Source organism: Mustelus asterias, chromosome 13 (assembly GCF_964213995.1).
Source record: "Mustelus asterias chromosome 13, sMusAst1.hap1.1, whole genome shotgun sequence".
Lineage (NCBI taxonomy): Eukaryota > Metazoa > Chordata > Chondrichthyes > Carcharhiniformes > Triakidae > Mustelus > Mustelus asterias.
In genome coordinates, this window is record NC_135813.1 from 83,502,341 (window position 1) to 83,529,275 (window position 26,935).

At 48.9% G+C, this 26,935-nt stretch overlaps 1 protein-coding gene across 1 annotated transcript in view; it reads left to right on the forward strand.

Annotated features, from left to right (window-relative positions):
• mmp17a (matrix metallopeptidase 17a) overlaps nucleotides 1-3,994 on the forward strand; it is a 105,733-nt gene extending 101,739 nt beyond the window's left edge. The window contains exons 9-10 of the mRNA XM_078227148.1: nucleotides 1,787-2,044; nucleotides 3,675-3,994. Of these exons, the coding sequence (XP_078083274.1) occupies nucleotides 1,787-2,044; nucleotides 3,675-3,994 (578 nt within the window). The remainder of the gene's footprint in view (nucleotides 1-1,786; nucleotides 2,045-3,674) is intronic.
• Nucleotides 3,995-26,935: the final 22,941 nt, after the last annotated feature.

Genomic DNA, 26,935 nt, shown 5'->3' on the forward strand with positions numbered 1-26,935 from the left:
TTTTCGGACTGTGGGAGGAAACTGGAGCACCCGGAGGAAACCCACGCAGACACGGGGAGAATGTGCAGACTCCACACAGACAGTGACCCAGACCTGGAATCGAACCTGGATCCCTGGCACCGTGGGGCAGCGGTGCTAAGCGCTGTGCTACCGTGCCACCCCAAATCTGAGATTAATAGATTTTTGATCAGGAATACAGAGTTAGAGCACATGTTAGGATACAGATAGGCCATGATCTTACTGAATAGTGGAACAGACTCGAGGGGCTGAATGGTCTCCCCCCCTGTTCTAGCATTTTAAAATTGTGGATCAGAAGTTAGCGAGCAGCACTTTGAGCCGCACAGAGCTGTAAAGGCCCCGTGTTCAATCCTTGCCCTTTGCTGTGTTTGCTTAATCTGTGTCGGTGTATCGCACTGGGACCGGCAGCCCTGACTCTGAACTCCAGTTGCTATGGTTCAGCTACAACACTTTCCCCAGACATAGCGAAACCTGCAGTACACATTTTGGAAGTCACTGATGTATAAATTTTGTGTGTCTTCAGTGTCACACTGTGCAGTCAATACAAAGAGTGTACACAGGGAGCTTGAAGCCCAGTTGATGTTCTTTCATGTTACTTATTTCCTGCTTAACAGCCTTAGATCTTGACCTAAAAGACCCTGAAAAAATTAAAAGTTAAATGTAGAACAATTTCTCCTCAAATAAACCTTGAGGAGCCTGTTTTTTATAAATTCTTCACTCACAGGATGTGGGAGTCGCTGGCTAGGCCAACATTTGTTGCCCATTCCTAATTGCCCCTTGAGAAGGTGGTGGTGAGCTGCTTTCTTAAGCCGCTGCTGTCTGTGTAGGTACACCCACAGTGCTGTTAGGGATGGAGACCCAAGATTCATTTTTAAGTTTATTTATTAGTGTCACAACTAGGCACAACTAGGTCACACTGCAGTGAAATTACTGTGAAAATCCCCCTAGTCGTCACACTCCGGCGCCTGTTTGGGTACACTGAGGGAAAATTTAGCATGGCCAATACACCCTAACCAGCACGTCTTTCGGACTGTGGAAGGAAACCGGAGCACCCAGAGGAAACCCATGCAGACACGGGGAGAGCGTGCAGACTCCACACGGACAATGGCCCAAGCCGGGAATCGAACCCGGGTCCCTGGAGCCGTGAGGCAGCAGTGCTAACCACTGAGCTACCGTGGCGCCCCAGATATTGACCCAGTGACAGTGAAGAAAAGGCGATATAGTTAATGGATACCTTGTTGAATTAACAGCAGCAAAGGGGCCCAAAGCTTCAGTGTTAAAACATCCAGCACCGGATCTGTGCCTTACCAGCGTCATCACATTGACAAAGATTCTGTTCAGAGGCATTCTGGGTCACTGCCTCGAACGGGCAATAGAATCCTTCCACATGAAAATACGACAGCTGTTTTGCACCCAATTGCCAAAACCGGTTGGCAGTCAGGTGCAAGTCAAAAATCTCCAGCTGCCAACTCAAGCACAATGGGCCAAATGGCTTCCTTCTGCGCTGTACCCGTTCTATGAGCGCGATCTAACTGGCCGTTAAGGCCACGCTGCCTCTGCAGCGAGTTGGGAGAACCTGGCGCCCAGCCGAATCTCCACTCACGGCAGCGGGACAGGAAAATCCCGCCGGTGTGAACAGCCGTAACATTCCGGTCTGTTTTTAGAGTCCAAAGTTTTATAGAAAAACATGGTAGATGAACCAGATAGAAAACACAAGTTACTTGCACGTATGCTAATTCTTAACACATCTCTCCAATCTGTTGGACAGGGGAGCGGTACTGGGTGTTCAAAGATAACAATGTGGAGGAGAGTTACCCACGCTTCATCAGCGACTTTGGTCTGTCTGTGAAGAGTATTGACGCAGCCTTTGTCTGTCCTCATGATGATAAGACCTATTTCTTTAAGAATAATCAGTACTGGAGATACGATGACCACCTCCGGAAAATGGACCCTGACTATCCTAAGGACACAGTCCTGTGGAAGGGTTTGCCCAGCCAGCTGGATGATGCCATGAAATGGTCTGATGGTATGTGTGTTTCTACTTGGGAATGAATTACGCTGTTCGTTGAGGTGAAGGGTTGGGGCGTGAAACAGAAACAAGATACCTTCACCCTTTCCCACTGACATACCTTAAACCTGGCCTCACTGAGCAGGCGGTCAGGAACTGTTCCAGTTCTTATCCTTTCAACCTCAACATCCCTGTTAATCTATCACAGAAATCTCAAACATACCTCCCCAAAACGCTGTCGATCCTTTTTTCATTACTCATTCATGGGACACAGGCGTCGCTGGCTGGGCCAGCATTTTTTGCCCATCCCTAGTTGTCCTTGGAGGGCAGTTGAGAGTCAACCACATTGCTGTGGCTCTGGAGTCACATGTAGACCAGACTGGGTAAGGACGGCAGATTTCCTACTCTGAAGGACATTAGTGAACCAGATGGGTTTTTCCGACAATGGTTTCATGGTCATCAGTAGATTCTTAATTCCAGATATATTTTATTGGATTGAAATTCCACCATCTGCCATGGCGGGATTCGAACCCGGGTCCCCAGAGCATTAGCTGAGTTTCTGGATTAATAGTCTAGCGATAATACCACTAGGCCATCGCCTCCAGGGTCAATCATAGTTTTCGAGACTGAGATGAGTGGACTTTAGTTGGGGTAAGTGTGGGAGGAGATATGGAGCACCAGTCCATTCCCTTTAATGCTACAGTCAGATGCAAAGATGGGGCAGTTACTCTTCCATTCAGAAGCCCTCCATCCATCGAGAGGAAGCCACATTCAGACCCACAATGCACAATGTTGGATTTTCACCAGCGATCTAGAGTTTCACAAAACTGCCCTGAAAATCATTCCTGTTTTCTAATCTCTCTGTGGCTTCACGCTGCGTTCCCCCGACTCCCTCATCTCTGTAATCTCCTTAAACAATTAAACTTAAATATTTCTCAGTACTGACCCTCTGACAGTGCGGCACTCCCTCAGCACTGACCCTCTGACAGTGCTGCACTCCCTCAGTACTGACCCTCTGACAGTGTGGCACTCCTTCAGTACTGACCCTCTGACAGTGCGGCACTCCCTCAGCACTGACCCTCTGACAGTGCGGCACTCCCTCAGCACTGACCCTCTGACAGTGTGGCACTCCCTCAGTATTGACCCTCTGACAGTGTGGCACTCCTTCAGTACTGACCCTCTGACAGTGTGGCACTCCCTCAGTACTGACCCTCTGACAGTGCGGCACTCCCTCAGCACTGACCCTCTGACAGTGTGGCACTCCCTCAGTATTGACCCTCTGACAGTGCGGCACTCCCTCAGTACTGACCCTCTGACAGTGCGGCACTCCCTCAGCACTGACCCTCTGACAGTGTGGCACTCCTTCAGTACTGACCCTCTGACAGTGTGGCACTCCCTCAGTACTGACCCTCTGACAGTGCGGCACTCCCTCAGTGCTGCATTGGTAGTGTCAGTTTTGAATTATGTGAGGTTGTTTTTTGAGTGGAATTAATAAATAAAATGGGAAAAATGTGACACTTTAAAATGTGACTTTCTGAGGATTAACCAGTCCCTGCATGCAAGTATCTGAATGTAAAACATGATGAAGTAAAATGCAAATAGTACTGAAGGTTTATTTTCCATTCTCACACTCTGCGCTCCCCGTTAGGAGCTGCCTATTTCTTTAAGGGGAAGAATTATTGGAAAGTGACACAGAATAACATGGAAGTAGATCCCGGATACCCCAAGTCCGCGGCCAGGGACTGGCTGGTGTGCAGCGAGATGCAGGCGGACTCATCAATATCAGAGCAAGCCCACTCCAGGCCCCGAACAGGCCGAGACCACCACGATGAGAGCCGGTCAGGGAGCGAGAAAAGGAACTGCTCGTGCACGTCCGTGGCAGAGGCGTCTAGACTCACGGCTGCGCTGAGGCGGAAAGCCGACCTGCTTCTTATCTTGGCGCTGTCACTGTGGCTCGGACTGGATTAACGGAATCATCGATGTTCACCCCGACAGCTTCATGCTGCGGCCGTGACTCTGTCTAAAGAATTCCTCATTGCCTTTGCCGGGAAGAGTCTGTAGGTTAAGGGGACCCATTATAAAAATCAAAAGCTGTGCCAAGACCAACAGAAACATTTGACACTGGCTGGATTCACAACGAATCGACAATTTTTTAAAACAATATGAAGGAATTTCGTTGAAAGTGTTCTTTATCATCAAGGAAAGTTCAAACAATTTATTTTTTTAATACAAAAAAGAAGTGTGGATTCAGAGGACCTTTGTATGGTTATGATCAAGAATTGTTTATTGGTATTTCTGTCACTTACTACCCTGAAATGGGACGTTGGTATTCACTGCAGTCTATTTATTTATATCTATTTTATTCACTCGCTAGGAACTCTTTCGTTTTCTGTTGGGACTTGAGGTTCTGTGTTGTTTGAATCGAATATTGCCAGCAAGCAAAGTTGCTCTCTCCACACTGACCTAGAGGTGACTACGGTGATGTGATATTGTGGGGAGATTCCACCGTCAGGGAGCTTTGATGTGTATCCTCACTGAGACCACCTTATTCCAATGCCCGCTGACCTACCGTCACTCCCAGTCCACTAATGCCTCCATTTGAGGGGTGGTACAGTGGGTTAGCACTGCTGACTCACAGCGCCAGGGACCCGGGTTCAATTCCCGGCTCAGGTCACTGTTTGTCTGGAGTCTGCATGTTCTCCCTGTGTCTGCATGGGTTTCCTCCGGGTGCTCCAGTTTCCTCCCGCAGTCCAAAGATACGTGGGTCAGGTGGATTGGCCATACTAAATTGCCCCTTAGTGTCCCGGGACGTGTAGGTCAGGGAGATTGGCCATACTAAATTGCCCCTTAGCGTCCCGGGATGTGTAGGTCAGGAGGATTAGCAGGGTAAATACGTGGGGTTACAGGGATAGGGCCTGGGTAAGATGTTCTCTTGGCGAGTCTGTAGAGACTCGATGGGCCGAATGGCTTCCTTTTGCACTGTAGGGATTCTATGATTCTATGATTTTAGGACATGGGAAATATGAATGGGAGGATTATATTGGATATATGATGCAGAAACAGGCCATTCAACCTAACCAGCCCATGCCAGTGTTCCTGCCCCACTCAAGCCTCCTCCCATTTTATCTCTCTGTTCCCTCCTCCTTCAAATACTTGCCCTTAAATACATCTCTCTCATTCCAGCCCTTGGAGCTTGCTCTGCCACTCAGTAAGATCGGCCGGAACTCTACCACGGAATCGGCGTGGGCGAGGGTCCAATAACAGAAATCTCTGTTGACCTTGGGCGGGAATTTCCAGTCTCGCCCGAACGCAGCCATAAAATCCCGCCCATCACGTCTGATCCGATCTTGACCTCAGCTCCACTTTCCTGCCTGTTGCGCCGGATGCTTGACTCTGTCCTAGATCAAAGATCTGCCCATCTCAGCCTTGACTCTCGGGCACAACTTGCACATCTCTCTGGGATAGAGAATTCCAAAGATTCATCACCCATTCATGAAGAAATTCCTCCTCACCCCCAACTTAACTGGGCATCCCCTGATTCCGGAACCGTGCCCCCGGTTCGAGATTCTCCTACGAGGGGAAACATCATCTCAACATCTAGCCTGTCAAAGCACCTCAGGATCTTATATGTTCCAGTAAGATCATTTCTCACTCTTCTAAACTCCAATGAGCGTAGGTCCAACGTGCGTAACTGTTCCTCATAAGTCAAACCCCTTCACCCCAGGAATTAGCCTGGTGAACCTCCTTTGAACTGCTTCCAATGCGAGTATATCCATCCTTAACTAAGGAGACTAAAACTGTACACAGTTCTCCAGGTACAGTCTCACCAATGGCCTGTACAGTTGTAAAAGGACTTCCCTACTTTTACACTCACCGCCCCTTGCAATAAAGGTCAACATTTCATTTGCCTTCCTAATTACTTTCTGCACCTGCACGCTAACATTTTGTGATTCATGTATAAGGACATCCTCTTCATCTGAGTAATTGGTATCGATTGTAAATAATTGAGGCCCCATGTCATCCAGTGGTTACAATTTGCCAACCTGAAAATGACCCATTTATCCCTACTCTCTGCTTCTGCCGAGTTAACCAATGCTCTATCCTTGCCAATATCCTACCCCCTACACCATGTACTTCTATTTTGTGAAGTAACCTTTGATGTGGCGCCTTTTTGAATGCCTTTTGTAAATCCAAGTACACTACATCTACAGGACCCCCTTTATCCACGTTGCTTGTTACTTCTTCAAAAAATTCCAATAAATTAGTCAAACACAATTTCTCTTCCACAAAACCGTGTTGATTTTGCCCGATTACATTACGATTTTCTAAACGTCCTGCCACAACTTCCTTAATCATGGATTCCAGCATTTTCCCAATGACAGATGTTAGATTAACAGGCCAATAGTTTCCTGCTTTCTGTCTCCCTCCTTTCTTGAACATACGTTTTACATTTGCAGTTTTCCAATCTCTTGGGTCAGTTTCAGAATATAGGGAATTTGGAAAGATTGCAACCATTGTGTCCACTATCTCTGCAGCCACTTCACTTAGGATCCTAGAACGCAGGCCATTGGGGCAAGGGGTCCTCTCAGCCTTCAGTCCAATTGGTTTGCCCAATACTTCTTGTCTTGTTCAAAGTCTCTGTCACTTCCTTGTTCCCCATTATTAATTCTCCAGTGTCATCCTTTAAAGGACCAACATTTACTTTAGCTACTCCCTTCCTTTTTATATACTTGTAAAAATTCTTTGTTTTATGTTTTTATATCTCTTGCGAGTTTCCATTCCGATTCTCTTACTGAACCTAGTGGCGCACTAAGGCAGACTTTCATCGGTTTCCACAGCTAGTTATTAGTGGAACAGTTCATTCGTCTGTCATTTGGCTGACTAGGAGTCTCTCCTACTCTTACCGCCAGCCATTGGCATGTTGGAAGGATTTTGCAGGTTGATAATCAACCTTTTTGACCGCGTTATGAACGCTTCTTCCTTGGCCATCAAGTCCTGGGGTGGGACTCAAACTTGAAGCTTCTGCCTCAAAGGCAGGGGCACTGACCCACTGCTCCACACGACCTCCGTTTCTTTGCTAATTTACTCTGATAATATAATTTTCCCCCTTTTCTTTGACATACGCCACTGGCTTCTAAAGTCTTCTTAACCTTCTGGCCTGCCATTAACCTTTGCAACATCGTACACTTGTTCTTTCAGTTTGATGCCATCCTTAAACTGATCATTATAAACTAATTAATTTATTATAATCTGTGATAACTCATCACTGCTGCTTCTCGCTGATGTGGGGCAAAAATGAACAATGGGAAATAATGGGGCGGCACGGTGGCACAGTGGCTAGCACTGCTGCCTCACAGCCCCAGGGATCTGGGTTCGATTCCTGGCTTGGGTCACTGTGTGTGTGGAGCTTGCACGTTCTCCCCGTGTCTGCGTGGGTTTCCTCCGGGTGCTCCGGTTTCCTCCCACACGCCAACGATATGCAGGTTAGGTGGATTGGCCATGTGTGAGGGGGACTCGCTAGGGTAAATGCATGGGGATAGGGCCTGGGGGGGATTGTAGTCAGTGCAGATTCGATAGGCTGAATGGGCTCCTTCTGCACTGTAGGGATTCTGTATGAATTGAGATTCTGAATAAAATTCTCAAGAAGCTTTATGATAAAATAAATTCACATTTCGGGGTGTCACAGTATTCGCTGCGCACTCCTAGTTGCCTTCAACAGCTGATGGTGGGACACTTCCGTGAGCTGCTACAGTCCAGATCGAGCCCCATCTGGTTGTAGTCCTTGTCACAGTTTGATACTGGTTAGAGAGCAGCTAAATGCCAACCATACTGCCTAAGGATTGGAGTCACATTTCGGCTAAATTGACTAAGAGCAACAGGTGTGCTGTAAAGTGAACTAGTTTGATTGTTATCAACAGGTCCTGGAGCAGCACGGTGGCACAGTGGTTAGCACTGCTGCCTCACAGCTGCAGGGACCCGAGTTTGATTCCCGGCTTGGGTTCCTGTCTATGTGGAGTTTACAAGTTCTCCCCGTGCCTGCATGGGTTCCTCTGGGTGCTCTGATTACCTCCCACAGTCCGAAAGACGTGCAGGCTAGGTGCATTGGCCATGCTAAATTCTCCCTCAGTGTACCCGAACTGGCACCGGAGTGTGGCGGCTAGGGGATTTTCACAGTAACTTCATTGCAGTGTTAATGTAAGCCTACCTGTGACACTAAAATAATAATTCATGCTCACTTTTGATTCTATTAGATTTTTGTCCAACTGAATTCAAATTACCAAGCTACCCATGGCGTCATTTGAGCTTGCCTTTTACTGGGTGGCTACGTAACCAGTACACTGCACTAAATCTTGGCTGAGCTTGTGTGGCACTGTTAGTTTTGATGTTAACATGGTGGCACAGTGGTTAGCACTGCTGTTTCACAGCTCCAGGGACCTGAGTTCGGTTCCCGGTTTGGGTCACTGTCTGCGTGGAGTTTGCACGTTCTCCCCGTGTCTGCGTGGATTTCCTCCGGGTGCTCCGGTTTCCTCCCACACTCCAAAGGTGTGCGGGTTAGGTGGATAGGCCATGCTAAATTGCCCAAAGTTTCCCAGGATGTGTAGGTTAGAGGGATTAGCGGGGTAAATGTGTGGGGTTGTGGGGATAGGGCCTGGGGTGGGATTGTTGTTGGTGCAGACTCGATGGGCCGAGTGGCCTCCTTCTGCACTGTAGGGATTCTATGTTAGTAGAACAGACACAAGGAAGGGATGAAACCTTTTGAAGAGGGCGCTGAGTGGTGCAGCCTGACTTTGAACACATTGCACCAGGGGATGGCCATGCTTTAGTATTCCATAAGATTATAGCTGATCTGCTTATGGCCTGGACTGTCCATTCCTGCCCACTCCCATCACCCTCAACTCCCTTGTCAATCAACAATCTGTCTAGCTCAGCCTTGAACGTACTCAATGACCCAGCCTCCGCTGCCATCCGTGGAAGAGAATTCCAAAGATCAACAACCCCTCAGAAGAGGAGAAATTCTTCCTGATCTCTGCTCTAGATTGGAGACCTCTAATTATTAAACTGCGCCCCCTCGGTCTAGATTCCCCCATGAGAGGAAACATTCTTTCAGCATTCACGCTGTCAAATCCCCTCAGAATCCAAGATGTCTCAATAAGGCCACCTCTCATTCTTCTGAACTCCAATGAGTACAGGCCTCAATCGACTCAAAATTTCCTCAGCTGGTCATGGGTGTAAAGTTGGGGAATTCACTGGATTCAAGTCATTGAGAGATCTTTTGTGATATAAAGATTATTACAAAACAACACTTGCTAAATCTATATCGATCCTTCCCAAACTAGAGACTTTAATCCCAACTATTGAATCTGAAAGGAAATTATTTGCACTGAATTTGCTTTGAAACGGTTTAATACTCCTAAAATTTCTCTGGAATATTTGAAATGATTATATTTCCAAAGAATTGTGTACAGGTTCCACAGCAGTCCATGGAAAATTCACATGTGAGCTTTCAGTGATGTTGGGCCATCTGACTAGGTGAGGCATCGCTCTGTCTTACCCTTGCCAGCTATCATAGAATTATAGAATCCCTACAGTGCAGAAGGAGGCCATTCGACCCATCGAATCTGCACTGACCACAATCCCACCCAGAACCTATTCCCGTAATCCCACACATTTATCCTGCTAATTCTCCTGACACTAGGGTCAATTTAGCATGGCCAATCAATCTAATCCGCACATCTTTGGAGTGTGGTAAGAAACCGGAGCACCTGGAGGAAACCCACGCAGACACGGGGAGAACGTGCAAACTCCACACAGACAGTGACCAGAGCCATCCCAGAATATGTCTCCCGTCATTGGGAAGTGTATGTCACATACAACTGGTTTGTAGTGAGTGAGTTAAGTTTTCTTTTATCCGGAATCCCTGTAGTATTCCTGATATCCAATGCTTCGGGTTCAATTCTGGCCTTGGGTCACTGTCTGAGTGGAGTTTGCACATTCTCCTCATGTCTGTATGGGTTTCCTCTGGGGGCTCCGGTTTCCTCCCACAGTCCAAAGATGTGCAGGTTAGGTGGATTAGCCGTGCTACATTGCCGCTTAGTTTCCCAAGATGCATAGATTAGGGGGATTAGCCAGGTAAATATGTGGGGTTTGGCGTGAGGGCTTGGGTAGGATATTCTGTCAGGGAGTCAGTGCAGACTCAATGGGCCGAATGGCCTTCTTCTGCACTGTAGGGATTTTATGATTTTATCGATAAATGTTGTCAATAAATTGGTGCATTAAGATCACAACCTATTCTGTACTTGCCCAGTGAAACAGATCTGACAGCCCTCTGTACCATCATTACATGGCCTAACATTTCACCATTCCATCAATTCATTTAACTCGATGTCAATTCCACAATGTACCTCATTCTCAAATGGCTAAGCGATGGGGCTTCTGTTCATCAGTGGCTGTCCCTCTGGCTCTCCTCACGGCTAGTTTCTGACTGATGTCTGGAGTGGCTTCAGTTGATATGGAGAGATGCTGGGGAATAGAACTTGTGTTTGGTCTTCCCTCTCTCTTTCCCTGAAGAAAAAAGTCACAGAAAGTCTTGATTTCCAATGGTTAGAGCATGAGCAAAGCAAGGAACCTCGTTTGAACCCTTCACTGGACTGCTGAGAGGTCTCAGTGTTGTAGAATGTTACAGCCGTTGGGTGAGAGGTTTCGCCTGGTCTGTCACACTAGGTAAATTCCACAGCATTGTTCCAACATAATAACACCAGAAGCAGATAAACCCATTGCTGTTTGTGGGATCTTGCTGTGTGCTAAATTGCACTTAGCTGCAGTGACTGCCCTCCATTGTATTTGAAGTGTGTTAGAATGTGTCTGAGAGATGTCATTAAAGTGCTTAAAAAGCAAATGTCTATTTTTCTGCTTTTCTTTACCAAGATTGATTTTATTTGGGCTCTGTCAGTGATTGGGACTGAGGTGAGCTGAGCTGTGCAACCCTCTGCAACCTTGGCCACTCGTGGGTGGCTGAAATTGAACCTTAATGCACTTATTTTACAGGTGGAATACAGATACAAAGAGGTCCACTATAGAATGTCAACATTCCTGTTCCCAAATATCATGAGGAACATGTCTGACGCTGCACCGATTGTGTCCAGAGATTTCTGGGGGTATCTGAGAGAGGCATTAGGCACCTTGAATGTACTAATAAGGGAATTGTTTTAGAAGCAAACTTACTCAAACCAAACCCTGAGAACTGTGCTTACTGCGCCCAGGATTAAACTTAAGCAACAGTCTGTAAAATAATGACACCATCCTGTCAATGATAGAGCTACAGCAACCCCACTGGAAGGAGGTTGCAACTGCAGCGTGACATGTTTACATACCAGTTTTCATTGCAAATGTAGTCATAGGGTGGGATTTTCCCACTTTGGGGTGAACGTGGTCGTAAAATACCACCTGAAGTCAACGGACTTTTGTATGGTCCATCCCCGTCCGCTTCGATTCCCGTGGCAGGCAGGGCGGGAAAATTCCCCACGTAGAATCCCCCGATGCAGACAGAGGCCATTCAGCCCATTAAGTCTGCACCGACTCTCCGACAGAGTATCTCACCCTGGCCCTCCCCCCCCCCCCGCACCCTATCCCCAAAACCTCATGTATTTAACCCACTAATCCCGCTAATCTTTGGACACAGCTTTGGACACTAAGGGGCAATTTAGCATGGCCAATCCACTTAACCTGCCCATCTTTGGACTGTGGGAGGAAACCGGAGCACCCGGAGGAAACCCACGCAGACACTAGGAGAACATGCAAACTCCACACAGACAGTGACCCGAGGCCGGAATTGAACCCGGGTCCCTGGCGCTGTGAGACAGCAGTGCTAACCACTGTGCCACCATACAGCTAAGTCACAGAAGCTTCAAATGCCCAAAATTAACTGGATGTGGATGACATAATTCCAAAAATATATATGTATTGATGTGCATGATTTAAAAGAAGTTTTTAAAATCTTCCAACTTGAACCCCCGCAGGAATGGAAATCTGGATATCAGTGATCCAGTAATTGCATTGTGTGTGATCCCCTGTAGGCCAAAGGAACCTGAGTTTAATCCTTCCTCAAAACAGAAGCTTAATGATGGGAGGTGGCAGGTGCACAAAAGATTTAGGTTTGCTAGAGCGTTAATATTGGGAGGAATTAAAAGGGAAAGTTTACAAGGCTATGGGGAGAGGACAAGGGGGTGAGGGAGTGGGACTAATTGGATAACTCCTTCAAAGAGCTGGCACAGTCAGAAGGGGGTGAGTGGGCACCGCCTGTGCCGTGAGTGCCAGCGCATTGTTAATCTGCACTTCCATGACTGCTATGGCACTCGCTGTGTGAAATTAGTGGAAACTTTAACCGACTGTTAGAGTGACACAGGCTTCGAATAGAAGTGTTTAATTGGAAAATCACGCTGGCTTATTATGCACTGACACTTGGTGCAGTAAATTAAATTCTGCCCAGGATTCCCCAGGAACGCAAAATGGATTCAAAACCCATGCCCTTGCGTGAAGGAAAATGTGACAACAGATTCCAACTTTACTCTGATGTGATATTAGAGACGCACCGACTTTCTGTGGAGTACGTTTTCTGGGCATCTGTCATGTTCTGCTACACCACCCAGCCAGCCACACCCCCCCCCCCCCGCCCCGCACACCCCCACCCCCCTCCCCACCATATGACCATTCCTCATATCGAACCCTGAGCTACCCCCTCATTTGAAGACTCAATAGAAAACCAGGCCCCAAACTAGAAGGAGGAGTCCAGGGTAGGCCGGGTGTCTCCAGGAACTGAAGATTAATCTCCCAGGTCACTGCTGGAAAGAGAGGAACAATATCACAGTGGGTTTTGCAAATGAATGCTTTTTCACTTTCTCTATACACTTCGATGTACTATCAAAACATCGGTGATAGGAAGAAGACTGGTTTATTTTAATTTTATGGGATGTAGACCTCGCTGGCTAGGCCCAGCATTTATTGTCTATCCCTAATTACCCTTGAGAAGGCGGTGGTGAGCTGTCTTCTTGAACCGCTGCCGTCCCGCGTGGTGTAGGTACGCCCTCAGTGCTGTTAGGGAGGGAGTTCCAGGATTTGGACTCAGCGACAGTGAAGGAACGGTGATATACTTCCAAGTCAGGATGGTGAGCTTGGAGAGGAGCTTCCAGGTGGCGGGAGTTCCCATGTGTCTGCTGCCCTCGTCCTGCTAGATGATAGATGTCATGAGTTTGGAACTCATGGGGTGTCCAGGGGTGCCCGGACTTTAGTGAGAGCTACGTTTCTGACAGTGATCCTCACGTGATCTACCAGCATGGTCTATCCCCCTCCCCGACAGACACAGTGAAACATGTTCCACAGTATAGACCTTATCCTGCCTGTCTATGGATAAAAACATCAAAAATGCCAATCAGTGAGGACAGCTTTGTGCCGTATCACAGCATCACAGAATTCTTCCAGCACAGAAAGAGGCTATTTGGCCCATCGTGTCTGCACTGGCTATCCAAATGAGCATCATGATTTAATACTATTGCCCTTGCCCTTTCCCCGTAACCCTGCACATTGTTTCTATTCAAATAATCATCCAATGCCCTCTCGAATGCCTCGATTGAACCTGCCTCCACCACACTTCCAGGCAGAACCATTCCAGACCTCAGAACCATCCTTGTAAACCTCTTCTGCACTCTCCAATGCATTCACACATCCTTCCTATAGTGTGACGCCCAGAACTGTACACAGTGGCACGGTGACACAGTGGTTAGCACTGCTGCCTCACAGCGCCAGGGACCCGGGTTCGATTCCCGGCTTGGGTCACTGTCTGTGCGGAGTTTGCACGTTCTCCCCGTGTCTGCGTGGGTTTCCTCCAGGTGCTCCAGTTTCCTCCCACAGTCTGAAAGACATGCTGGTTAGGTGCATTGGCCATGCTGAATTCTCCCTCAGTGTACCCGAACAGGTGCCAGAGTGTGGCGACTAGAGGAATCTCACAGTAACTTCATTGCAGTGTTAATGTAAACCTACTTGTGACTAATAAATAAGCTTTAAAAAAAGACAATATTTCAGCTGGGGCCTAACTAGTGTCTTTCAAAAGTTCAGCAGAGCCTCCTTGCTTTTGTACTGTGTGGATCTTTACCCATCAGGAATTGGGTTGAGGCCTCAGGATAAGTGATATAACAATGCAGCAATGGCTGTTGACAGGGGTGGGTGAGAGTTACATTTCATCAGACTGGGCAAAGTTTGAGTTCAAAGCGGTGACGCTAATGTCAAACCCACTGTCGACACAGCTAACAGGTGAAAGTATTGGAAATATCTGCTAACTGCACTCTGCTTCCCATCCATGGGGACCCTCTGATACCCGATTTTAGCAGCTATCTTCACCAAGAAGGCACAGCGGTAAATCACTTAGTTTCTATTGTATCAGTGGACCAGCAACTTGAATATATTGAGTACAGAATTGTCCTGAGATGTTGAAGTTTATTCTTACCTTTTAATAGAATCGTAGAAACTCTACAGTGCAGAAAGAGGCCATTCGGCCTATCGAGTCTGCACCTACATGCAATCCCACCCAAGTCCTATCCCTGTAGCCCCACACATTTACCCTGCTAGTCCCTCTAACCTATACATCCCAGGATACTAAGGGGCAATTGAGCATGGTCAAACAATCTAACCAGCTGGACTGTGGGAGGAAACCGGAGCACCCGGAGGAAATCCACGCAGACACGGGGAGAACGTGCAGACTCTGCACAGACAGTGACCCAAACCGGGAATTGAGCCCAGGTCCCTGGCGCTGTGAGGCAGCAGTGCTAACCACTGTGCCACAGTGTCGCTTTTGCACAGAGAAATAATGTGCTCAAAGCATGGACCGTGCATGCACATGTTCGACATTTGCTATTTTGCACGTCGCAAGAATTCACAGATCCCGCAAATGGCAGAGGTAACTTAACGGCAATTACAGGAAAGTAATTCCTGATCGACCAGACAACCGCAATCAATGTCTTGGGCACCTCTGGTTTGGAAGATGCTGTTGAAGGAGCCTTGGTGGGTTGCCAGACGCCTGTACTCTGGGAATACTATTGGAGGGGAGGCGATGGCCTAATGGTATTATCGCTAGATTATTAATCCAGAAATTTAGTTAATGTTCTGGGACCCAGGTTCGAATCCCGCCACGGCAGATGGTGGAATTTGAATTTATCATTAAAAAATCTGGAATTAAGAATCTACTGATGACCATGAAACCATTGTCGATTGTTGGAAAAACTCATCTAGTTCACTAATGTCCTTTAGGAAGGAAATCTGCTGTCCTTACCTGGTCTGACCTACATGTGACTCCAGAGCCACAGCAATGTGGTTGACTCTCAACTGCCCTCAGGCAACTGGGGATGGGCAATAAATACTGGCCAGCCAGCGGCGCCCGTGTCCCACGAGTGAATAAAAAAATGTGTTGTTCTCATAGAATAGAATCCTTTAATCATAGAATACAGTGCAGAAAGAGGCCATTAGACCCATCTAGCCTGCACTGACAACAATCCCACCCAGGCCCTATCCCCATAACCCCATGTATTTACCCTGCTAACCCTCTAAAGTTCAAAGTTTATTAGTGGCACAAGTAGGCTTACATTAATACGGAATTAAGTCACCGTGAAAATCCACTGGTCACCACATTCCAGAACCTGTTCAGGTACACTGAGGGAGAATTCAGCATGGCCAATGCACTCTAACCAGCACGTCTTTGGACTGTGGGAGGAAACCGGAGCACCCAGAAGAAACCCATGCAGACACGGGGAGAAAATGCAGACTCCACACAGACAGTGACCCAAAGCCAGGAATCAAACCCGGTCCCCTGGGGCTGTGAGGAGGCAGTGCTAACCACTGCCTTCTGTCAGAGAGGCAGTACTGAGGGAACGCTGCACCATCAGAGATGCTGACTTCCGGATGGGACATTAAACTGAGACCCTGTCAGGTAGGTGTAAAAGATCCCATGGCATTTTCTCGAAGAAGGTGGGGGGGGAGTTCTCCCTGACTTTCTGCGTCAATATTTATCCCTCAGCTAATATCAGCAAAACGGATAATCTCAATGCTGTTTGTGGGAGCTTGCTGTGCACAAATTCACTGCTGCATTTCCTACATTATAACAGCGACTACATCCAAAGAAAAGTCCTTCATTGGCTGTAAACTGCTTTGGCACATCCTGAGATACTGAGAGGTGTTTCAGAAATAATGTACACAAGAATTAAAACCAATCTTTTCAGCTGAAGCAGGCAAATGTTTCAGACAATTGACATAATCCAGTGTTCAATACTGATCAGAGAATGTGATCTGATTTAATCAGGTACAGCTGGGGAATGAATAAGTGCCGGCCTTGATAAATTGCTGGGATTTCTCCAAGTGCCTCTTGATCCATTCACCACTAAGTGGCACCAAAGGCATCAAGGATCTAACTCCCTCTAATCACTGTTGACACGGTGAACATCATTGTGAGCGGAGGCCACTTTGAACAAAGTGGAATAACTGAAGTCTCAGCAATGCTATTCTCTTCATCCCACTATTGGTGGTCTTGCCTTCAGCTGCCTGGAATTTATGGCTAAACCTCGCCAACCTCTTTTACCAAGATTTTGGTCGCCTTTCCTAATATCTCCTCATGTGACTTGGCATCAAATTGTCTTTGACAATTGCTCCTGCAAAGGATCTTGGGACATTTTATGACAGTAAAGGCAATACAGGTGACACGGTGGCACAGTGGTTAGCACTGCTGCCTCACAGCACCAGGGACCCGGGTTCGATTCCCGGCTTGGGTCACTGTCTGTGTAGAGTTTGCACGTTCTCCCCATGTCTGCGTGGGTTTCCTCCGGGTGCTCCGATTTCCTCTCACAGTCTAAAGATGTGCAGGTCAGGTGGATTGGCCGTGCTAAATTGCCCCTTAATGTCAGGGGGACTAGCTAGGGTAAATGCATGGGGTTACGGGGATAGGGCCTGGTGGGATTGTGGTCAGGGCAGACTTGATGGGCCGAATGGCCTCCTTCTGCACTGCAGGATTCTCCTCAGGTTGTTGTTGTATCATATATGGACACTGCCGCACGCTGAGGGAAAGTTAAAGGATTTAAATTTCTATAGAATCATACTGAGCACAACCCGGTGAATTATGTTTGCCGTGTAGTCACTACTATTGTATTAGCAAACACAATAACTAACGTGGCCCCAGCATTAAGAGTAAATGAAATAAATGATCAGGTAATCCTTCTCAGTGGTGCTGTTTGAGGGAGGAATGTTGGCCCAGATACCAGCAGAGAGGTTCTCAACTAACATTACCAGAGCAAATTATTTGAGTATTCTCACATTGCTGTTTTGGGATCTTGCTGTGTGGAAATGGGTTGCAAAGAATGTATTGTATGAGTTGCAAAGCTCATTGCAGTATCTTGGCATCAACCCAGGTGCTTTAGAAATGCAATCTCGGGGAAGAATAACTACCTTAATCATAAACAAATATGAATGTACATTTAACACCAGTCTTTATTCTGCTTTCATCTCATTTTACTTTTGAAAATTCTCATTATGTGGCTCATATTTTAGCAAACAAAATGCAATGTGTTTCCAACAACCTTATTATCCACATTAATCGAAACCATAAGAGAAAGCAGCCAAGGCAGATCATTCAGTCACTTTTAGCCAGGTCAAACATTCAACAAGATCGTTAGCAAACTTTTACTTCAACTCCAATTATCATAGAATCCTTACAGTGCAGAAATAGGCCATTTGGCCCATCTGGTCTGCACCAGCTCTCCGACAGAGCACCTTACCCTGGCCCATCCCCTGGTTTATCGCCATAACCCCACACATTTACCTCATTAATCCTCCTAACCTTCACATCTTTGGAGTGTGGGGCGAAACCGGAGGGTCTGTTTCCATGCTGTAAACTGGAGGGCCTGTTTCTATGCTGTAAACCGTAGGGCCTGTTTCTATGCTGTAAACCGTAGGGCCTGTTTCTATGCTGTAAACCGTAGGGCCTGTTTCCATGCTGTAAACCGGAGGGCCTGTTTCTATGCTGTAAACCGTAGGGCCTGTTTCCATGCTGTAAACCGGAGGGCCTGTTTCTATGCTGTAAACCGGAGGGTCTGTTTCCATGCTGTAAACTGGAGGGCCTGTTTCTATGCTGTAAACCGTAGGGCCTGTTTCCATGCTGTAAACCAGAGGGCCTGTTTCTATGCTGTAAACCGTAGGGCCTGTTTCCATGCTGTAAACCGGAGGGCCTGTTTCTATGCTGTAAACCGGAGGGTCTGTTTCCATGCTGTAAACTGGAGGGCCTGTTTCTATGCTGTAAACCAGAGGGCCTGTTTCCATGCTGTAAACCAGAGGGCCTGTTTCTATGCTGTAAACCTCTATAACTCTAATTTAGCATGGCTAATCCACCTAACCTGCACATCTTTGGAATGTGGGAGGAAACCAGAGCATCCGGAGGAAACCCACGCAGACACAGGGAGAATGTGCAAACTCCACACAGACAGTGACCCGAGGCCGGAATTGAACCCGGGTCCCTGGCACTAGGAGGCAGCAGTGCTAACCACTGTGCCACCTTGCTGCCCCCCACTTCAGTGAGATCACTCACGATACTAACCTACTCAATCTCTCCTCCAGGACATCCCTCTCATCCCAGGAATCAAAATTGCCTTCACAGCTTCAGCTCATTCATTTAAATTTACAAAGTATTTAAAGCACAAGGACCGTTCCGTGTGGTTGTATCCTTCACACAAACCTGCTGCCATTCTTTTCATCTCATCCTATCAGCATTCCCTGCTACCCCTTTCTCCCTCAAATGTTTATCCGGCATATCCTTCAATGCCTCCAGCTATTCGCCACTCAGCCACTCACTGTGGGAGCGAGTTCCACATTCTCCCCACTCACTGGGTAAGGAAGTTTCTTCTGCATTCCCAATTGGATTTCTTGGTGACTGTCTTATATCCGCAGCCTCTAGCTATGCTCGACCCCACAAGGGGAACCATTCACTCTATCAAAACCTTCCATCATTTTAAAGATCCTGGGGGTTTTCTGCTTCCATTTTTGGGGTGATGGGAATGGCGGAGGGGGGGAGAATAGCACGGCATTCCCAAACCAGCGCTTACGCCGATGGGATTTCCCCGATTGATGGTCCCCACTCCCCATCACTCAGCCTTCACAACTGTTCCAACTTCCCCCCCCCCCCCCCCCCCCCACCCCATGTTAATTTGTCCATTCAGGTGAGTGGGAGGGCACAGTGTTGAAACATGACAGGTTCCCCATGGTGTCACCTGGTGAGTAGAACCCACCGGAGGTGCACAGGTGAGTACAGCTGCTGGGGGAGGGGAGGGCCATGTCCATGTAGTACCCTGACACTGCCTGGACACTGCCCCCTGACACTGCCTGGACACTGTCTCCTGGCACTGCCTGGACACTGCTCCCCTGGCACTGCCTGGACACTGCCCCCTGACACTGCCTGGACACTGCCCCCTGGCACTGCCTGGACACTGCCCCCTGACACTGCCTGGACACTGTCTCCTGACACTGCCTGGACACTGTCTCCTGGCACTGCCTGGACACTGCTCCCCTGGCACTGCCTGGACACTGCCCCCTGACACTGCCTGGACACTGCCCCCTGACACTGCCTGGACACTGTCTCCTGGCACTGCCTGGACACTGCTCCCCTGGCACTGCCTGGACACTGCCCCCTGACACTGCCTGGACACTGCTCCCCTGGCACTGCCTGGACACTGTCCCCTGACACTGCCTGGACACTGTCCCCTGACACTGCCTGGACACTGCCCCCTGACACTGCCTGGACACTGCCCCCTGACACTGCCTGGACACTGTCTCCTGGCACTGCCTGGACACTGCTCCCCTGGCACTGCCTGGACACTGCCCCCTGACACTGCCTGGACACTGCTCCCCTGGCACTGCCTGGACACTGTCCCCTGACACTGCCTGGACACTGTCCCCTGACACTGCCTGGACACTGCCCCCTGACACTGCCTGGACACTGCCCCCTGACACTGCCTGGACACTGCTCCCCTGGCACTGCCTGGACACTGTCCCCTGGCACTGCCTGGACACTGTCCCCTGACACTGCCTGGACACTGTCCCCTGACACTGCCTGGACACTGTCCCCTGACACTGCCTGGACACTGTCCCCTGACACTGCCTGGACACTGTCCCCTGACACTGCCTGGACACTGTCCCCTGGCACTGCCTGGACACTGTCCCCTGACACTGCCTGGACACTGTCCCCTGACACTGCCTGGGCACTGTCCCCTGACACTGCCTGGACACTGTCCCCCTGGCACTGCCTGGACACTGTCCCCTGACACTGCCTGGACACTGCCCCCTGGCACTGCCTGGACACTGTCCCCTGACACTGCCTGGACACTGTCCCCCTGGCACTGCCTGGACACTGTCCCCTGACACTGCCTGGACACTGTCCCCTGACACTGCCTGGACACTGTCCCCCTGGCACTGCCTGGACACTGTCCCCTGACACTGCCTGGGCACTGTCCCCTGACACTGCCTGGACACTGCCCCCTGACACTGCCTGGACACTGTCCCCTGACACTGCCTGGACACTGTCCCCTGACACTGCCTGGGCACTGCCCCCTGGCACTGCCTGGACACTGTCTCCTGGCACTGCCTGGACACTGTCTCCTGGCACTGCCTGGGCACTGTCCCCTGACACTGCCTGGACACTGCTCCCCTGGCACTGCCTGGACACTGTCCCCTGACACTGCCTGGACACTGTCCCCTGACACTGCCTGGACACTGTCCCCTGACACTGCCTGGACACTGCCCCCTGACACTGCCTGGACACTGTCCCCTGACACTGCCTGGGCACTGTCCCCTGACACTGCCTGGGCACTGCCCCCTGGCACATTAGTACATTTAAGAATTATCTGGATGGGTACATGAATAGGGAGGGAATAGAGGGTTACGGACCGAGTAAGGGCAGAAGGTTTTTATTAGTGTATGGAAACATAGAAACAGATAGGAGCAGGAGGAGGCCATTTGGCCCTTTGAGCCTGCTCCGCCATTCATTACGATCATGGCTGATAGTCCACCTCAATAGCCTAATCCTGCTTTCACCCCATTCGCCCCAAGTGCTATATCCAGCCGCCTCTTCAATGCATTCAATGTTTTGGCATCAACTCCTTCCTGTGGTAATGAATTCCACAGGCTCACCACTCTTTGGGTGAAGAAATGTCTCCTCACCTCCGTCCTAAATGGTCTACCCTGAATCCTCAGACTGTGACCCCTGGTTCTGGATTCCCCACCATCGGGAACATCCTCCCTGCATCTACCCTGTCTAGTCCTGTTAGAGTTTTATAAGTCTCTATGAGATGCCCTCTCATTTTTCTGAACTCCAGCAAAAACAATCCTAACCTGGTCACTCTCTCCTCATACATCAGTCCCGCCATCCCCGGAATCAGCCTGGTAAACCTTCGCTGCACTCCCTCGAGAGCAAGAATATCCTTCCTCAGAAAAAGAGACCAAAACTGCACACAGTACTCTAGGTGTGGCCTCACCAAGGCCCTGTATAATTGCAACAACACATCCCTGCTCCTGTACTCGAAACCTCACGCAATGAAGGCCAACATGTCATTTGCCTTCTTTACCGCCTGCTGCACCTGCATGCTTACCTCCAGTGACTGGTGCACAAGGACACCCAGGTCCCGCTGCACGCTCCCCTCTCCCAATTTACAGCCATTCAAGTAGTAATCTGCCTTCTTGTTTTTGCTTCCAAAGTGTAGTTAGGGCATCATGGTTGACACAAGCTTAGAGGCCTGAAGAACCTGTTCCTGTGCTGTACTTTTCTTTGTTCTTTGTTTGGCACTGTCTGGGCATTTCCCCTGACACTCTGAGCACTGCCCTCTGCCACTACCCCTGGAACTGACCCCTGACACTGCCCCTGGCACTCTGAGCACTGCCCTCTGGTACTGCCCCGGCACTAACCCCTGGCATTGTTTGGGAACCGTCCCTGGCACTGTCTGGGTTGACCCTTTGCCAAAAAATGGCAAAATTCCACCCCTTGATTAGGTCTTCAACCCTTCAACTTCCCCATTTCAGGAGAAAGGAGATGGAACTTCCTCACCCCCTCCTGGTGGCTTCACTCCCACATTTCCTTGATGTAAATCCTTTATGCACCCACTACCTCTGTACCTTCATCATAATATTGGTGACCAGAACGATGATAGAGTTAACATTTCCGGTACTGAGGAAGAGTCACACAGACTTGAAACGTTAACTTTGTTTCTTTCTCCACAGACGCTGCAAGACCTTCTGGATTTTTCCAGGGTTTTCTGTTTTTATTTCAGATTTTTTACAATCCACAGTTCAGTTAATATTCATGTCGCTTCCCTCAACCCATCTGTTGGATTAGTCACGATCAAGTGTTCTCAACGTTTTTACTCTGAGTCCTGAACTCTCCATATTATTGCAAATCTACTGACTCCCAGGAACACTATACAAATATCTTATCAGTATAAAAATCAGTTCTACAACTTAATGTGTATTTGTTATTAATTTTGTTTAACTCATTTAATGTGAAATGGTGACTGTGCAAAACATTTACCATGCCAACAAAGAACAAAGAAAATTAGAGCACAGGAACAGGCCCTTCGGCCCTCCAAGCCTGCACCGACCGTGCTGCCCGACTGAACTAAAACCCCATGTTGAAACCAAACATCGTTTGGCTTCCAGTCCAATGTATCATGTTGCTTCACACCTCAATTCAAACACAATGGCCAGAATCCTCTGGCCGTTCGCGCCAGTGGGATCTTCCAGCCGCACTAACAACCAATGGCAGGCCGCCGCCGCGAAACATGCTGTGGTGGAGTTCTCCCATCTGGGACTAAGTCCCCTGTCGGGGGTGGGGATGGGGAGCATTATTTTTTAATTCATTTGTGGGATTTGGGTGCTGTTGGTTGGCCAGCATTTATTGCCCATCCCGAGTTGCCCGAGAGCAGTTGAGAGTCAACCACATTGCTGTGTCTCTGGAGTCACATGTAGGCCAGACCGGGTAAGGATGGCAGATTTCCTTCCCTAAAGGACAGAAGCGAACCAGATGGGTTTTTCTGACAATCGACAATGGTTTCATGGTCATCAGTAGATGTTTAATTCCAGATTTTAAAAATTAAACTCAAGTTCCACCTCTGCCGTGGCGGGATTCGAACCCGGGTCCCCAGAACATCAGCTGAGTTTCTGGATTAATAATCTAGTCATAATAGCACTAGGCCATCGCCTCCCCTTGTTTCCCACTGCTTAGGTCAACACGATACCATGCTATCCTTTCCAGCCCTGACCTCATTAATCATGTATCCAGGGGATTTAGTGCCGTATTCTGTGGCAGGGCCGGTTTGATTGCGTGGCTCCTGCCTTTGTGTCTGGGGCCATATTTAAAAGGCGGCCAACATCACTGAGCCGCCATTGGAGGAAGAAGATGGATCTCCAGGAATACTCTCAGGCTGGGAGATCCACCTAATAAATACTCCCCCCACCCACTCCAGTGGTGGTCCGTGGTCCAGGGTCAAGGGTCGCTTACAGCCTCCTTCCCGAACTCCTGAGGCAGCCCCAGGCATTGTTCAGGTCCCGACTTAGAAACATAGACATAGAAGATCGGAGCAGGAGGAGGCCATTCGGCCCTTCAAGCCTGCTCCGCCATCCATCACGATCACGGCTGATCGTCCAACTCAATAGCCTAATCCTGCTTTCTCCCCATAACCTTTGACCCCATTCGCCCCAAGTGCTATATCCAGCCGCCTCTTAAATACATTCAATGTTTTGGCATCAACTACTTCCTGTGGTAATGAATTCCACAGGCTCACCACTCTTTGGGTGAAGAAATGTCTCCTCACGTCCGTCCTAAATGGTCCACCCCGAATCCTCAGACTGTGACCCCTGGTGCTGGACTCCCCCACCATCGGGAACATCCTCCCTGCATCTACCCTGTCTAGTCCCGTTAGAATTTTATAAGTCTCTGTGAGATTCCCCCCTCATTCGTCTGCACGCCATGTTGTTCCAGACGTGTTCTGGAGCAGCGAGTGTTCCCGCTCAAGCGTGGAGAAACGGGAGTGGGCGGGGGGAAGATTCCAGTCAGGCCTTCATCTGCATCCCATCAGCGGGACGCGAGTCTGTTTCACTCTGGCCTCCATGGCGGTACCAGCAGGAGATCCCATGGGAAATTCACACCGGCATAAAAACGATTTTTGGGTCTCCTGCCAAATTCTCCAGCACCTGCCCAGCGGCGAGGGAGAATTCTGCCCGATATCTGAAAAGACTTTGACCAGTCAAATCCCAGTAACATTCCATAGTCTGGTTGTAGTTTACACCAGTCGGGTACATTGAATTCTTACCTTCCTCCCTATCTGAAGTCCCCTCACTCTAAGTCCGCACTGTCACCATGAGGCAGCCAGGACTTTCACACGGGCTTTCCCCTGCGCAGGAAGCAATGAAGCAGCTTTAAGAAGCTTACTGAGGCCTGAAGTGTCCTTGTGTCTCAGCAGCAAAAACAAACCTCGCAGAAACAAATCTGCTGCTGTGCAACTTAAACAGAACGGAGTGAATAGTGAGGGGGGCTGGATTAACAAGAAGCAAACACTGTCGCCTGAAGAGGGATTAGTTTGTATAAATAATGTCTCTATTACAGAGTCTGAGTGAAATGGGAACTGAGCGTCTCGGTGACTTTAGACATGTTTCGGGGTTTGCTTCATTCGCGTCTCAATCAATTCACAGTGAAAGTACTTGTATCCATCGTGTGTCAGCACGTGTGTGTGAGAGTGTGGGAGAGTGTGTGTGTAAGTGTGTGTGTGCGTGTGTGTGACTGTGTGTGACTGTGTGTGAGTGTGTGTGTGTGAGTGTGTGCGTGTGTGTGTGTGTGTGACTGTGTGAGTGAGAGTGTGTGAGTGTGTGTGTGAGTGTGGGAGAGTGTGTGTGTAAATGTGTGTGTATGAGTGTGTGTGTGTGTGTGAGTGTGGGAGAGTGTGTGTGTAAGTGTGTGTGTGTGAGTGTGTGTGAGTGTGTGCGTGACAGTGTGTGAGTCAGAGTGTGTGAGTGTGTGTGTGTGCGGGAGAGTGTGTGTGTAAGTGTGTGAGTGTGTGTGTGTGTGGGAGAGTGTGTGCGTAAGTGTGTGTGTGCGTGTGTGTGTGTGAGTGTGCGTGTGTGTGTGTGTGAGTGTGACTGTGTGAGTGAGAGTGTGTGAGTGTGTGAGTGTGTGACTGTGTGCGTGTGTGAGTGAGAGCGTGTGTGTGAGTGTGTGTGTGAGTGTGTGCGTGAGTGTGTGTGCATGAGTGTGTGTGTGTGAGTGTGTGAGTGTGTGTGTGCGTGTGAATGTGTGTGTGCGTGAGTGTGTGTGTGTGAGTGTGTGTGAGTGTGTGCGAGTGTGACTATGTGCGTGTGTGAGTGAGAGTGTGACTGTGTGCGTGTGTGTGTGAGTGTGACTGTGTGCATGTGTGAGTGTGAGAGTGTGTGAGTGTGTGTGAGTGTGTGTGTGTGAGTGTGACTGTGTGCGTGTGTGCGTGAGTGTGCGTGTGTGAGTGTGAGTGTGTGTGTGTGGGTGTGCATGAGTGTGTGTGAGTGTGTGTGAGTGTGTGCGTGTGTGTGTGAGTGTGTGTGAGTGTGACTGTGTGCATGTGTGAGTGTGAGAGTGTGTGAGTGTGTGTGAGTGTGTGTGTGTGAGTGTGACTGTGTGCGTGTGTGCGTGAGTGTGCGTGTGTGTGTGAGTGTGTGTGTGCATGAGTGTGTGTGAGTGTGTGTGTGTGTGAGTGTGACTGTGTGCGTGTGTGTGCGAGTGTGTGTGAGAGTGTGTGAGTGTGTGTGAGTGTGTGTGAGTGCGACTGTGTGCGTGTGAGTGCGCGTGAGTGTGCGTGAGTGTGTGTGCGTGAGTGTGCGTGTATGTGTGTGAGTGTGAGTGTGTGTGTGAGACTGTTGTAATGCAGGGAAATGCAGCAGCCAATCTATGCACAGCAAGATCCCACAATGTGACAATGATCCGATAATCTGCTTTCTTGAAATAAATGTGGAACATTGCGGATGCTGGAAATCTGAAATAAAATCAGAAAATGCTGGAAATGTTGTTTGGGTTTTCCAACACTGACTCTTTTTAATATCTGTTTTCTTGATATTGATTGAGAGATAATTATTGGGCAGGACTCATTGGAATATTCTCCTGCTTTTCTTTGAGAGAGTCCGTCTGGAACCCCCTGAGAGGGCAGACACGCTGAAGATTGTGTTGCTAAAAGAGCAAGGCCACCAGGAACATGCCAGGGAGGCACTTCGATGGTGGGAAAGTGGGTGGTGGGGATGTGGCCCTTGGTTTGCACTCCAGTGGAAACAGTGAGATTGGGTTCAGAACCCCAGCAGCAACAGACCGCAATGGTGGCCATACTGCTACATCGCCCTGGAGCGCAGGCATTGCGGCATTGCCAGCACTGCCCCAAGTGAGACCTGCGGGGGGGGGGGGGGGGGGCGTTGTGAGCGTGGTGGGGGGGGATTTATGATGGGAGTCCAACCCAAGGAACAAGGTGGTTGCTGCACTTTCTTCTGGCAAGGTAAAGCAGAAGAAGACCATTGCCTCCATGGGGTTGGCTCCGTCATTAAGAATGGGGATGTTTTGTGGGATAAACAAGCAAGTCATAAACCTTTGGCTCACCCGAGCCCAAAACCAATGCGTTTCAGTCCTCAGCGCGTCCACTGTGTTATAATGTAACCAATAGCAACATGCTTTGTGAGTGGAAAATCATGTCTCACAAATTTGATTGAGTTTTTTGAAGGGGTAACCAAGAAGGTAGATGAGGGCAGTGCAGTTAATGTTGTCCACATAGACTTTAGCAAGGCCTTTGACAAGGTACCGCATGGTAGGTTGTTGTATAAGTTTAAATCTCACGGGAT